The sequence below is a fragment of the Narcine bancroftii genome, chromosome 11 (genome assembly GCF_036971445.1).
Source record: "Narcine bancroftii isolate sNarBan1 chromosome 11, sNarBan1.hap1, whole genome shotgun sequence".
In the NCBI taxonomy this organism is placed as follows: Eukaryota; Metazoa; Chordata; class Chondrichthyes; order Torpediniformes; family Narcinidae; genus Narcine; species Narcine bancroftii.
The window spans coordinates 105,131,648-105,144,525 of NC_091479.1; the positions used below are offsets into that span (position 1 = coordinate 105,131,648).

The following is a 12,878-nucleotide window of genomic DNA, read 5'->3' on the forward strand; positions in this document are numbered from 1 at the left end:
TGAATTGCTTCAGTTTTTTCAAAGCCCCATTTACCAGCCGAATGGCCCAAAATGGGTGGCAGTTTGGTGGAGATCTGCCAGTGAAGGATTCCTTTGCCGATCAGTGCCTCCTGACTTCATTATCCTCCAAGGTCCCTGTCCATCTCTGGACGAGACAGTAAGTTTTAAAATACTGACTGGAAGCAGAAGATGTCAGTATTCCATTCTGACAGCTGGTGCTAATAACAACTTCCTTATTTGGTAAGGTAGTAAAAGATGAGAGAATTCTAAGGAATGTGTATTTGTATGGAGCAGTCTGTTCCAATTTTCCAGAACCTGAGGGGTCTGACGGTATAAAACAGATGATTTGTAAGCCACGAGGACACTCTCTCGGAATTGCAACAGCTGCTCCTGGCTGTGCTTCTTGCTGTAACAGAATTCTCCTGTTTTGCAAAGCAGTTAACAGTCTGTATGTGCAGCTACATTTGTGTTTGTTGTCAGACCACCAAAGGCCCCCTTTAACCGGCTTGTTTCTGGTTTTGGGCCGGAGCTCGATGCTTGGTTGGGGAGGGTGGACAGCTGTACGTTGGGCATGGATGCACGTGGTACGGGGTTTGTGGCTCTTCACTCTACTTTCACACTAAATTCTTCAAAATCATGACAGTTAAATGCAGTTTGGTTTTATTTACTTCACTTATTTTTTGATCCCTAATTGAAGTGTGTGTGAGGTGGATGCAGGAAGGCTCTTGTGTGAACGAGACGGGGTGGGGAAGTGTCAGGAGGGGGGGAGGTGGGGAGGGGTAATGTTAAAATGGCGGTGTTTCTGAAGCTGCTGTCATGGCAGCTTTGGTGCGGACCAACGAGGAGCGGAGATACAGCGCTCCCGCGGGGACCAACTGCTCAGTCCGACTGCAGTCAGCTCAGCATGGCCGTTGAAGAAGCTGACGGGGTTTTAAACTCCTGCAACCGTGGGGTCTGGACCCAAGATGGCAGCGCCTCTGATCGGCAGCTGCCACGAGGGGCTGCGGACTCCAGGGGAGTGGTAAACTGACGCAGGGCACCAGAAAATGGGGAGACCATCCCCTGTTTGCTGAAGGAGGACCAGGTATCGGAAACAGGATGCGAGGGGGTGCCAAAGGCACTGAAGGGTTCCTGACTGTATTGGAGGTTCAGATCTGGAGCTCGGGCTGCCGATGGTTCAGACTGGACTCTGTGTGGCTGCAAGGGGCTGAAGGTTTGCTATGGACGCTCAGTGATTCGGTGGGGGGAGGGGGAGACTCGCTTTTGCTTCTCTTTCTCTGACTGTAAGAGGCACTTCAGGCAATTTCTGCTGATGGTGAATCTATCGGGCAAAACAATTCCATGTAATATGACCTTGCTTTATTAAAATGGCGGCATCATCTGCAAAGAGTAGTTCACGGACAAGTTTCTCTTGTGTCTTGGTGTGAGCTTGCAGGCGCCTCAGATTGAAGAGACTGCCATCCGTGCGGTACCGGATGTAAACAGCGTCTTCATTGTTGGGGTCTTTCATGGCTTGGTTCAGCATCATGCTGAAGAAGATTGAAAAGAGGGTTGGTGCGAGAACACAGCCTTGCTTCACGCCATTGTTAATGGAGAAGGGTTCAGAGAGCTCATTGCTGTATCTGACCCGACCTTGTTGGTTTTTGTGCAGTTGGATAATCATGTTGAGGAACTTTGGGGGACATCCGATGCGCTCTAGTATTTGCCAAAGCCCTTTCCTGCTCACGGTGTCGAAGGCTTTGGTGAGGTTTAGTTGCCCATTCAGAGCCAGCTCTTCAGCGCTTGACGTCCTGCTTTGCGGAAACTGCCAAAATGTTTGGCCTGGAAGTCAGCCTGAAGAAAACTGAGGTCCTCCATCAGCCAGCTCCCCACCATGACTACCAGCCCCCCCACATCTCCATCGGGCACACAAAATTCAAAACGGTCAACCAGTTTACCTATCTCGGCTGCACCATTTCATCAGATGCAAGGATCGACAATGAGATAGACAACAGACTCGCCAAGGCAAATAGCGCCTTTGGAAGACTACACAAAAGAGTCTGGAAAAACAACCAACTGAAAAACCTCACAAAGATAAGCGTATACAGAGCCGTTGTCATACCCACACTCCTGTTCGGCTCCGAATCATGGGTCCTCTACCGGCACCACCTACGGCTCCTAGAACGCTTCCACCAGCGTTGTCTCCGCTCCATCCTCAACATCCATTGGAGCGCTCACACCCCTAACGTCGAGGTACTCGAGATGGCAGAGGTCGACAGCATTGAGTCCACGCTGCTGAAGATCCAGCTGCGCTGGATGGGTCACGTCTCCAGAATGGAGGACCATCGCCTTCCCAAGATCGTATTATATGGCGAGCTCTCCACTGGCCACCGTGACAGAGGTGCACCAAAGAAAAGGTACAAGGACTACCTAAAGAAATCTCTTGGTGCCTGCCACATTGACCACCGCCAGTGGGCTGATAACGCCTCAAACCGTGCATCTTGGCGCTTCACAGTTTGGCGGGCAGCAGCCTCCTTTGAAGAAGACCGCAGAGCCCACCTCACTGACAAAAGGCAAAGGAGGAAAAACCCAACACCCAACCCCAACCAACCAATTTTCCCTTGCAACCGCTGCAATCGTGTCTGCCTGTCCCGCATCGGACTGGTCAGCCACAAACGAGCCTGCAGCTGACGTGGACTTTTTTTTACCCCCTCCATAAATCTTCGTCCGCGAAGCCAAGCCAAAGAAAGATTAAAATGGCAATAAATTGAATCTTGAATCTTGACCAGGTATTGTTGACCAGGCTGGAGGGTGAGTGGGATATTGAATGCCCTGGAGATGGAGGGTGAGAGAGGGGTGATGGGTCATTGACCACCCTGGAGGTAGAGGTGGAAGTGGTGAGTGGAGTACTATTGACCATCTGGAGGGGGGAGGGGTGGGAGAGAAAGGGGGGTGGAGAGGAAGGGGGGGGCACGGTGAGTGGAGTAGTTGACTATCCAAGGTAGATGGAGAAGGGGGTAATGAGGTGTTGCTGACCACATCAGAGGGGATGGGATTGAGGGGGGAGATGATGGGGGAGGAGGGAGTAAGGGAGGAGATGGTGGGTGAGTAGAGTATTGATAACCCCCCGCCCCCGGAGGGGTGAGTGGTGCTGTTGACTACCCTGAAGTGGGTGTAAGGGAGGGGGATTAATGAACGGGATACTGAAGTTGTTGACCACCCTGTTGAATGGCGGAATGGGCTCTGGAGACCTGCATCCATCTCATGGACATCAGCAGTTCAGTACCCTCCTACTCTGAGTCTTCTGTTCCGGGAGGTGGGAGGGGTGTCCATTTCCATGTGGCTGAAGATGTCATTAATGTCTCTGCCCTCCAGCCCATACCATTCCCCTGTGAACTGGGTAAGAGCCCCACTTATCCCACTGGTGCATTTCCAAGTTGCTATTGTCCCCAACTTGACCCCTTCCTCTGGCAGTTCATTCCATACCCACCCCCCCTCCCACCCACCTCTGTGTGATGAAGATGCCCCTCAGCTCCTCTTTAAATTTCGCCTTCACGTTAGACCCATGTTGCCTGGTTTTAACTGTCAATCCCATCATTAAGACTGCATCAGAACTTCATCAGTCACACTGCCATTAGTGGGATTTTGCCATGCAGTGTGTCCATTGATACTTTATCACGGTGCCCACGAGGCACTTTGGGAGAACGAGGTACAAAACATCCCTCAGTGATTTGAGTTTCTGCATTGGAATGCAATTGGATTTTCTCTTCCCTTGGCCCAGTGTCTCCCTGTCGGTCAGGCTGTGTGCAAAATGTCCAGAATACCATGCTTCCAGGCACTGGAGACTGACGGATCTCTTGTCAGTCAGTCTCCCTCTCTGGATGCTGACATTTGCTCCTTCAGCTGGGTTATCTCAGCCATCGCCAGATGTGCTGCCAGCTGTTTGCAGTACATGCCCCATGAATGAAAGGTTGTGGGAGCCCCCTACTGCACTGGGAAATGTGTCACTGGCTGGGAGAACCTTCACTGACCACCAAGAGAGTGGCTGAGAGCCACCAATGTGGTGGCAAAGAACTTCACTGGGTCTGGAGACGGTGGAGGGAGGCTCACCAGGACAATTCTGGTCATTGAAGGGAGCTTACGATGAGCTCCGCGGGGAATTACCTGAGAGTTTCGAAGGATGATGGTGCACCTTTATAAAATGAAGGGTTATGATATTGAGGAGGCTGAGAGGTTGTTTCTGCTGACAGGCAAGTCTCGACCTTTGGGAGATGGCCTCCATACACTTGGTGAGACCTCACGTGGAGTACTGTGAGCAGTTTTGGACTCCTCATTTAAGAGAAGATGCGCTGACGTTGGAGAGGGTTGGGATCCTGGGAATTAAAGGGTACAGGTTGGCCTGGACTCACTGGAATTTAGGAGAAGGTGGGTGGTGGGTGTTGGCGGGGGGGGGGGGCAGGAACTTCATAGAAACATGCTGAATGTTGGAAGGTTGTTTCCCACTGTAGGAGAGTCCAGGACAAGAGGGCACGAACTTCAGGAATTTGCTGCCCCGGCCGGCTCATTTCAGGCAGACATTGCAGGACCATCAAAGGTTATGGGGAGAAGGGACCAGCTCGTGATTGATTGTGGGGGGGGGGCAGACTCAATGACCTGTTTCTGCTCCCAGTGCCGGCCCCCAGCACGTGACTCCGCCGCCCACGCGGGGCCCCTTCCCGGCATTCCGCGGTGCAGATGGCGGCGCCCATCGAGCGGAGGAAGAAAGACCCACGTGGAGGCCGACGACGCTGCGCATCATCCTGGGGGGGCGTCAACCCATCGCATCCGGCCCCCAGCACGTGACTCCGCCCCCCACGCGGGGCCCCTTCCCGGCATTCCGCGGTGCAGATGGCGGCGCCCATCTAGCGGCGGGTGTGCGTGTGGCTGAGCGATCATGAGGAAGGGGCCGGGCCGCCACCGGGCCCACAACACCTACCGGGTGAGCCACGCCGATGGGCCTCCCGTCCGCGCCCACATCATCCGCTCGCCCCGCGGGATGCCGTCTCACCGGAGCTCCCTCCGTCCGCAGGCGCGGCCCGGCCTTTCCCTCTTCCCTTCCCCCGGTCTGTTCCCCCTCCCCCACCCTTCATAGCTCCGGACCTGCGTCTGTCTCCCTCTTCCCTTCTCCCCCCCCCCCCGGCCCGGCCGCCGTCCCGTTCCCCCACCTCTCCCAGCCTTTCCTTCTTCCCCAGAAAACCCCGTACTGTTTCCCCCACCTCCCCCTCCCCCTTCCTCCCAGCCCTGGTCTTTACCTCTTCCCAACTCCAACTCCCCCCACCCCCAGTTTCCCCCCCCAACCCTTCCTGGTCCCGGTCGTTCTCCCCGCCCCCCCCCTCCCCTCAACTAGCCCTGGCTGCCTCTCCGTGCCCCCCCCCCGACCCTAGCCTTTCGCTTTTCCCTCCCCCTGGTCTGTCCTCCACCCTTCCTCCCAGCCCCTTCGGACTGTTCCCTCGCCCTTCCTCTCGGCCACCGGACTGTCCCCCTCCCAGCCCAGGGCATCCAAACTGTTTCCCCACCTCCACAGGTTGTGTTCAACCCGTGCCAGTTTCCCTGGCTTGGGGGCTACAGTAATTCTCCGAACACAGTGAGACTGGAAATCTCTGGGAGGCAGAGTACAGGTCACTCGAACAGTATAAGCTGAAAGGGAACTTTTTTGAAGTAAAGGTGCGATTACTGGACAGAGTCTGGAATAGATTCGCCAGGATGTGGCCAGATTGGGTGAAACACAAAAGTTAGCAGATGCTGTATTTGATGTTATAACACAAAAATGCTGGAGGAATTCAGCTGTTCTCACAGCATCGAGAGGAGGTAAAGATGTATAACTTAAGTTTCAGGCATGAGCCCTTCAAAGTGTGAGCAAAATGCAGGTAGGCACCTGAATATAAAGGTTGGGGAGAAGTAAAGAAAAGCCAGGGGGAGGAGCACAAACCAACAGACAAAGTTATTGAAATGAAACCCCAAAGTCTGCAGACATTGTTATTGTTGTTAAAATCACAGAAATATTGGCGGAACTCAGCTGGTCTCGCAGTGTTCACACATGGTAAAGTTACATTCTTTTTTTTTTTTTTAATTTTTTTATTTTTCACACCATAAATCACATTAGCCATGATATACACTATTTCTTTTCACACATATACAGTGACTTTTTCTCCCCCCCCCCCCCCCCTTTCCTCCCAAACCATCCCCCCACCCCCCCCTCATCCATTTTAGGTATACAATCTAGGTTGCATTAAGCCAGTCAGACAATGTTGTCATTCAACAAAATTACACCAGAAATTCTACTGAGTCCATTCTTTTCTTTCCTTCTCCTTCCATCAACTTAGGTAATGTTTGTCCCCGGTAGGTTTTCGCTATTGTATTTAATGTAAGGCTCCTATACTTGTTCGAATATTTCAATATTATTTCTTAACCAATATGTTATTTTTTCTAATGGAATACATTTATTCATTTAAATTTGGTAGTTTCTTCCTTTTAATTTGGTTATGTGTTCCATTAATATTTAAAGACATATAGTTCAGCGTAGCCCTTTTATATTTTGTTTATCTTCTCTTTCCGTTTTTCCATCATTACCTTTCCTCCTTTTCCATTTCTGTTTTCTTATTTTCAACTCTTTATAAGACAACATTCCTACAACATCTAACATTTTCCTTATTCTCCTATTTCTATCTTATTTATCCCCAATCTCCCCTTCACCTCCTGAGTTGTCCTTTATCCCTTGTCGGACAACCACATCTCCCCTCTCCATTTGGATTTGCGAATCCACTCGCAAGCGTCAACTGATTTTGCAGTGACCGCTATTTCCCCCCACCCCGCCTCCCCCAGAAAAGATTTCACTTTTCATATGTCACAAAGGTCCCTCTTTTAATTCCCTCCTTATTCTCTCTATTCCATTACCTTCCCTTATTAATTCTTGTCTATACTATCTATATTTTCCTCTAAGTACAGATACATTCATGTATGCTCATTGTCTCTATTCACTCTTATACCTCTTTACCTGCATACATATCAATCGTGATCATTTTTACTCTCATTACCCGTCTTCATCCCTCAGTCTATTTTTGTCTTTACCCACATACATATCAGTCGTGATCATTTTAACTCTCATTACCCGTCTTCCTCCCTCAGTCTATTTTTGTAATTGTTCTGCAAATTTTCGTGCTTCTTCTGGATCCGAGAATAGTCTGTTTTGTTGTCCTGGAATAAATATTTTCAATACCGCTGGATGCTTTAGTATAAATTTATACCCTTTCTTCCATAAAATCGCCTTTGCTGTATTGAACTCTTTTCTCTTCTTTAGGAGTTCAAAACTTATATCTGGATAAATGAAGATTTTTTGCCCTTTATACTCCAGTGGTTTGTTGCCCTCTCTTACTTTTTCCATTGTCTTCTCCAGTACCTTTTCTCTTGTAGTATATCTTAGGAATTTTACTACAATAGATCTTGGTTTTTGTTGTGGTTGTGGTTTAGAGGCCAATACTCTATGTGCCCTTTCTATTTCCATTTCATGCTGTAGTTCTGGACATCCTAGGGTCTTAGGGATCCACTCTTTTATAAACTCCCTCATATTCTTGCCTTCTTCATCTTCCTTAAGGCCCACTATCTTTATGTTATTTCTTCTGTTATGGTTTTCCATTGTATCTATTTTTTGAGCTAGTAGTTCTTGTGTCTCTTTAGTTTTTTTATTAGATTTCTCCAATTTCTTTTTTAAGTCTTCTACCTCCATTTCTGCTGCTACTGCCCGCTCTTCCATCTTGTCCATTTTTTTTCCCATTTCTGTTAAGGTCATCTCCATTTTAATTATTTTCTCCTCTGTGTTGTTTATTCTTTTTCTTAAATCCTTAAATTCCTGTGTTTGCCATTCTTTAAATGACTCCATGTATCCTTTAATAAGAGCAAGTATATCCTTTACCTTGCCTATCTTTTCTTCTTCTATTTCACCATACTCTTCCTCTTCTTCTTCCTCTGGGTTGACCATCTGTTGTTTCTTTGTTGCCCTTTCCTCCTCTTCTATCTTGTTTCTATTGTCTTCTGTGGTCTCTTCTTGCTGCAGGTGTTCTGCAGCTGTCGTTGCCGGCTGTGGAGATCGACTCCCCAGCTGGTCCCCCCTCCCGTCGGTGTGTTTTTTTTTCATTCGCATCGCGCATGCGCGAAACTTCGCGCATGCGCGGTTGCGCACTTTTGCTCGGCTCTGCGAGCCATTTTTGTAGTCCATTATTTACCGACCTGAGGGAGCGGGTTTCTCTCTCCGCAGCGGGCCTCTTCGGACAGGTAAGGCCTTCACCTTTTTCCTCCTTTGTCTTCTCTTCCTCTCTTCTTACCGTTGCTTTCGACTTTTCTTTTTTTGTCGCCATCTTCTTTCCACCTTTATACTCACTTTTCTGTAACTTTTATTTCTGTGCCTTTGTGTTTTCTCTTGTTTTTCCCGACTTTTCTGGAGAGGGCTGGAGTTCACCGTCCGGCCACTACTCCATCACGTGACTCCTCGTAAAGTTACATTCTTGATGTTTCAGGCCTGAGTCCTTCAATGTATAAGCAAAAACAGGCAGGTGTCTGAATTAAAGATGAGGGAGAGAAAGGGGGAAGAAATCCAGACCAATAGACAAAAGATGTCAATAAGATATGATAAGAGGAAAGATGAGAATTGATTTTAGCTCTGTCAGAGGAGACAGAGAAAAGGGAGGAGATGGCAAAGAAGAAGGGGGAGTTCTTAATGGAAACTGGAGAAATCAACGCTAAAGCCATCCGGTTAGAGGCTGCCCAGATAGAAGATGAGGTGTTTTCCTCCAATTTGCATGTGGTCTCGGTTTGGCAGTCCATGAGACCATGGACAGAGATGTCAACCAGGAAATGGGATGAGGAGATGCATGCTAATGTGACAGAGTTATGTTCAACAAGGCGATCTCCCAGTCTGTGTTCAGTCTCTCCAATGTAGAGGAGATCACAGTTGGAGCACCGGATGCAGCAGATGATCCCTGCAGATTCACAAGTGAAACATTGCTTCACTCGGAAGGACTGGTTGGTGCCTCAAATGGTGGTGAAGGAGCACATATGGAAATGAACAGTGATGCTTGATTGTAACCTTAATAAAATCCATCGCTATCTTTGCATTTATGCTGCTGATGTGTTGGAGATTTGTCCATTGTTGTACTGCGGTTTCAAGCAGAATCTGGAGTTTAATGCCTTTTGTCATACCTCAATGAAGAGCTCAAGCCTGAAATATTGGTTATGCATCTTTATATTTGCTCTAAAAAGGACACTGTTTGACCTGCTGAGTTTCTCCAGTGTTGTGTTTTTGCCTCAACTGCAGACTTTCATGTTTTAGTGCTACTTTCTTCTTTAATTTGTAGCTAAAACAATTTCCATTTCCCCTACCTTCGTGTGAGACCAGTTCTCTACTAGCTTTGGATTTTGTGTTGATTTGCAAAATTCCATCCTTAGACTCTGCTAGATCATTTAAAGAATTTGTTTCTGTTTCAAATTGTGTAGGAATTCTGTTTTGTCTGATGCATTTGTAATTGTTTCACACCTCTGTATTTACAGTTTCTCACCTTCTCGGAACGATTGGCAAATGTGAATATTGATGTCATCCATCGGATTGACAGGACTGGCAGCCATGCTGAGGTAAGGAGACATCTGGTTCATGGCATTGGTGGTTGATAAATGATGACCTGGGGTTGCTCTCTCTGGTTCATTTGAATATCCAAATTCTTGCTAAACTGTCCCACTTGAACATCTTAATGCTTCTTAAAATTGTTTGTTTTAAGCTTTGTTCGTTGGCCCTAATCTACTAATGTGGCTTATTGTCAGTTTTTTTGTTAACATTCCCACTTTGCTCATTGGAATATTTTACTTAACATAGGAACATGAGGAGGCCATTCAGCCTATCGACTTGCTCCATCACTCAGCTTATTGGCCGTGCAAAAAAAAACTAACTCAATGTACATGTAAACAAAAAAGAAATGTAAATAACCTATGTAATACAGAGAGGAAAAAACAAAAATGAACAAGTACAAAAGTAAGAGTTCTTAAAAGAGTCTCTGAGTTTGTTGTTGAGTCTGATGGTGGAGGGGGAGCAGCTGTTCTTGAACCTGGTGGTGCGAGTCTTGTGGCACCGATACCTTGTTCCTGATGGCAGCAGTGAGAACAGAGCATGTGGTGGGTGGTGTGGGTCCTTGATGATTGCTTCTGCTCTCCGGTGCCAGCGTTCCCTTGTAGATGAGCTCGATGGTGGAGAGGGTTTTGCGTATGAGGTACAGGATGATGTACTCGTGTCGAGTGGAAAGCTGAACTGTGTCACAGGTTGGTGTACTTCATTGTTGAGCATGACCAGAAGTTGTTGAAGCATCTTTACAGTGAGCTCTAGATCAGGGTCATGCTGGTACAGAGAGCTCGTCCTCAGTTTCAGCCTTGGTCGAGATAACAAGGCCGTAGCAGTTAGCTCAACATTATTACAGTGCCAGTGACCCATGTTCGAATCTGGCGGTGTCTGTAAAGGAGTTTGTACATTCTCCCTGTGTCTGCGTGGGTTTTCCTCCGTTTAAAATGTATGGGGGTTGTAGATTAATTGGGGTATTTTGGTGGCATTGGCTTGTGTGCTGGAAGGACTTACTACCATGGTGTATGTCTAAATTTAACATTTTACCAATCTTATTGCAATACAGAAAAGTGCTGCTGGAGAAACTCAGCAGGTTATCATAACATCTATAGGAAGTAAAGAGTAACCAATGTTTCAGACCTAAGCTCTTCAGCAAGGTATAAACAAAAAGCACGTGCCTCAATAAAAAGGTGGGGGCAGAGAGGGGAAAGGGTGGGGAGGAGCAATAGTGAAGAGATCATTGGTGGATATAAGTGGGTGGGGGGGGGGTAAGAAGAGAAAACTGAGAAGTGATCAGGGAGGGCGTAAGGGAAGGAGCTAGAGGAAAGGAGACAGAGGGATGGGGAGGAGAGGGGGTTATCGGAAACTGGAGAGTTCAACGTAAATGCCTTCTGGTTGGAGAGTGCCCAGGGAATATTCCTCCAATTTATGGATGTCCTCGGTTTGGCCTCCTATAGAAGCAGCTGAATTTCTCCAGTGCATTTGCATATTGCACTAGAATCACAATAGACTTCAGAATCACGATTTATTGTCATAACAAGTCCTGAAATTTGGGGATTTGCGCCAGCATCATCGAGCAAACGTACATATTGTAACCATCTTACAACATTACTGTAAAAAATAAAAATAACTGCATGAAAAGTGAGGCCATGCCTTTGGTTGATTGATTATTCGGGAATCTGACAGCAGCGAGAAGAAGCTGTCCTTGTGCCGCTGAGTGCTCATCTTCAGGCTCCTGTTTCCTGATGGTAGCAGAGTGAAGAGGGCATGGTCTGGGTAGTGTGGGGTCTTTGAGAATAGAGGCTGCTTTTTTAACACAACGCCTCGTAGATGTCCTCGACGGAATGTAGACTGGTGCCTGTGATGTTACAGGCCGAGTTAACAACCCTCTGGAGTTTATTCTTCCCCTGAGAGCTGGCGCCTCCATAACAGGCAGTGATGAGCCAGTCAGACTGCTCTGGTGCCACAGGGATCTGGACTGGGACCCCAGCTGTTCACAATTTACATTAATGATCTGGATGAGGGGATTGGATGGAATATCTCCAAATATGCAGATGACACTAAGCTAGGAGGGGTTGTGTGCATGGAAGAGGGGGTCAGGAAGCTCCAGTGTGATTTGGATAAATTGAGGGACTGGGCAGATCCATGGCAAATGCACTTCAATGTGGATAAATGTGTGGTTATCCACTTTGGTAATACAAACCGGAGGGCAGATTACTATTTGAATGGCAATAGATTAAGAGATGGGGAAGTGCAGAGAGACCTAGGGGTACTTGTACATCAGTCTCTGAAGGCGAGCATGCAGGTATAGCAGGCGGTTAAAAAGGCAAATGGTATGTTGGCCTTCATATCAAGAGGGTTTGAGTCTAGGAACAAGGATACCTTACTGCAGCTGTACAGGGCCTTGGTGAGACCCCACCTGGAGTATTGTGTGCAGTTTTGGTCACCTTACCTAAGGAAGGATGTTCTTGCAATGGAGGGAGTGCAGAGGCGATTCACCAGGCTGATACCTGGAATGGCAGGAATGACTTATGAGGAAAGATTGCGCAAATTGGGATTGTACTCGCTGGAGTTTAGAAGATTGAGAGGGGATCTCATAGAGACCTATAAAAATCTGGCAGGACTGGACAGAATGGATGCAGATGGGATGTTTCCAATGGTGGGAAAATCCAGAACCCGGGGCCATGGTTTGAGGATAATAGGCAAACCATTTAGGACCGAGATGAGGAGGAATTTCTTGACCCAGAGGGTGGTGAATCTGTGGAATTCATTGCCACAGAGGGCAGTAGAGGCAGGTTCATTAAATCTATTTAAGAGGGAATTAGATCTATTTCTTCAGTATAAGGATATTTAAGGTTACGGAGAGAAGGCGGGGACGGGGTACTGAACTTTAAGATCAGCCATGATCTCGTTGAATGGTGGAGCAGGCTCGAAGGGTCGAATGACCTACTCCTGCTCCTATCTTCTATGTTTCTATGTCCACCTGTAGAAGTTTTTGAGAGTCTTTGGGGACATATCAAATCTCCTCAGACACCTCACAAAGTGTAGCCGCTGGTGAGCCTTCTTTGTGATTGCATGGACTTGGAGGCTCCAGGACAGATCCTCAGAGATGTTGACCCATATAACCATATAACCAATTACTGACCCCCCCCCAGGGATTTGAAGTTCTTGACCCTCTCTTCTACAGAGTCCTCGGTGAGGACTGGGTCGTGTTCCCCTGACTTCCTCCTGAAGTCCACAATCATCTCCTTGGTTTTGCTGACAT

General features: G+C 47.8%; 1 protein-coding gene across 2 annotated transcripts in view; it reads left to right on the forward strand.

The window, feature by feature from the left end:
- Positions 1-4,729: 4,729 nt before the first annotated feature.
- Positions 4,730-12,878, forward strand: part of utp20 (UTP20 small subunit processome component) — a 108,329-nt gene continuing 100,180 nt past the window's right edge. Inside the window, exons 1-2 of one of the 2 annotated variants that reach the window (XM_069904470.1) lie at positions 4,730-4,957; positions 9,559-9,639. In XM_069904470.1, the coding sequence (XP_069760571.1) occupies positions 4,913-4,957; positions 9,559-9,639 (126 nt within the window). In that variant the 5' untranslated portion in view covers positions 4,730-4,912. The remainder of the gene's footprint in view (positions 4,958-9,558; positions 9,640-12,878) is intronic. The other variant, XM_069904469.1, reaches the window with a different exon arrangement.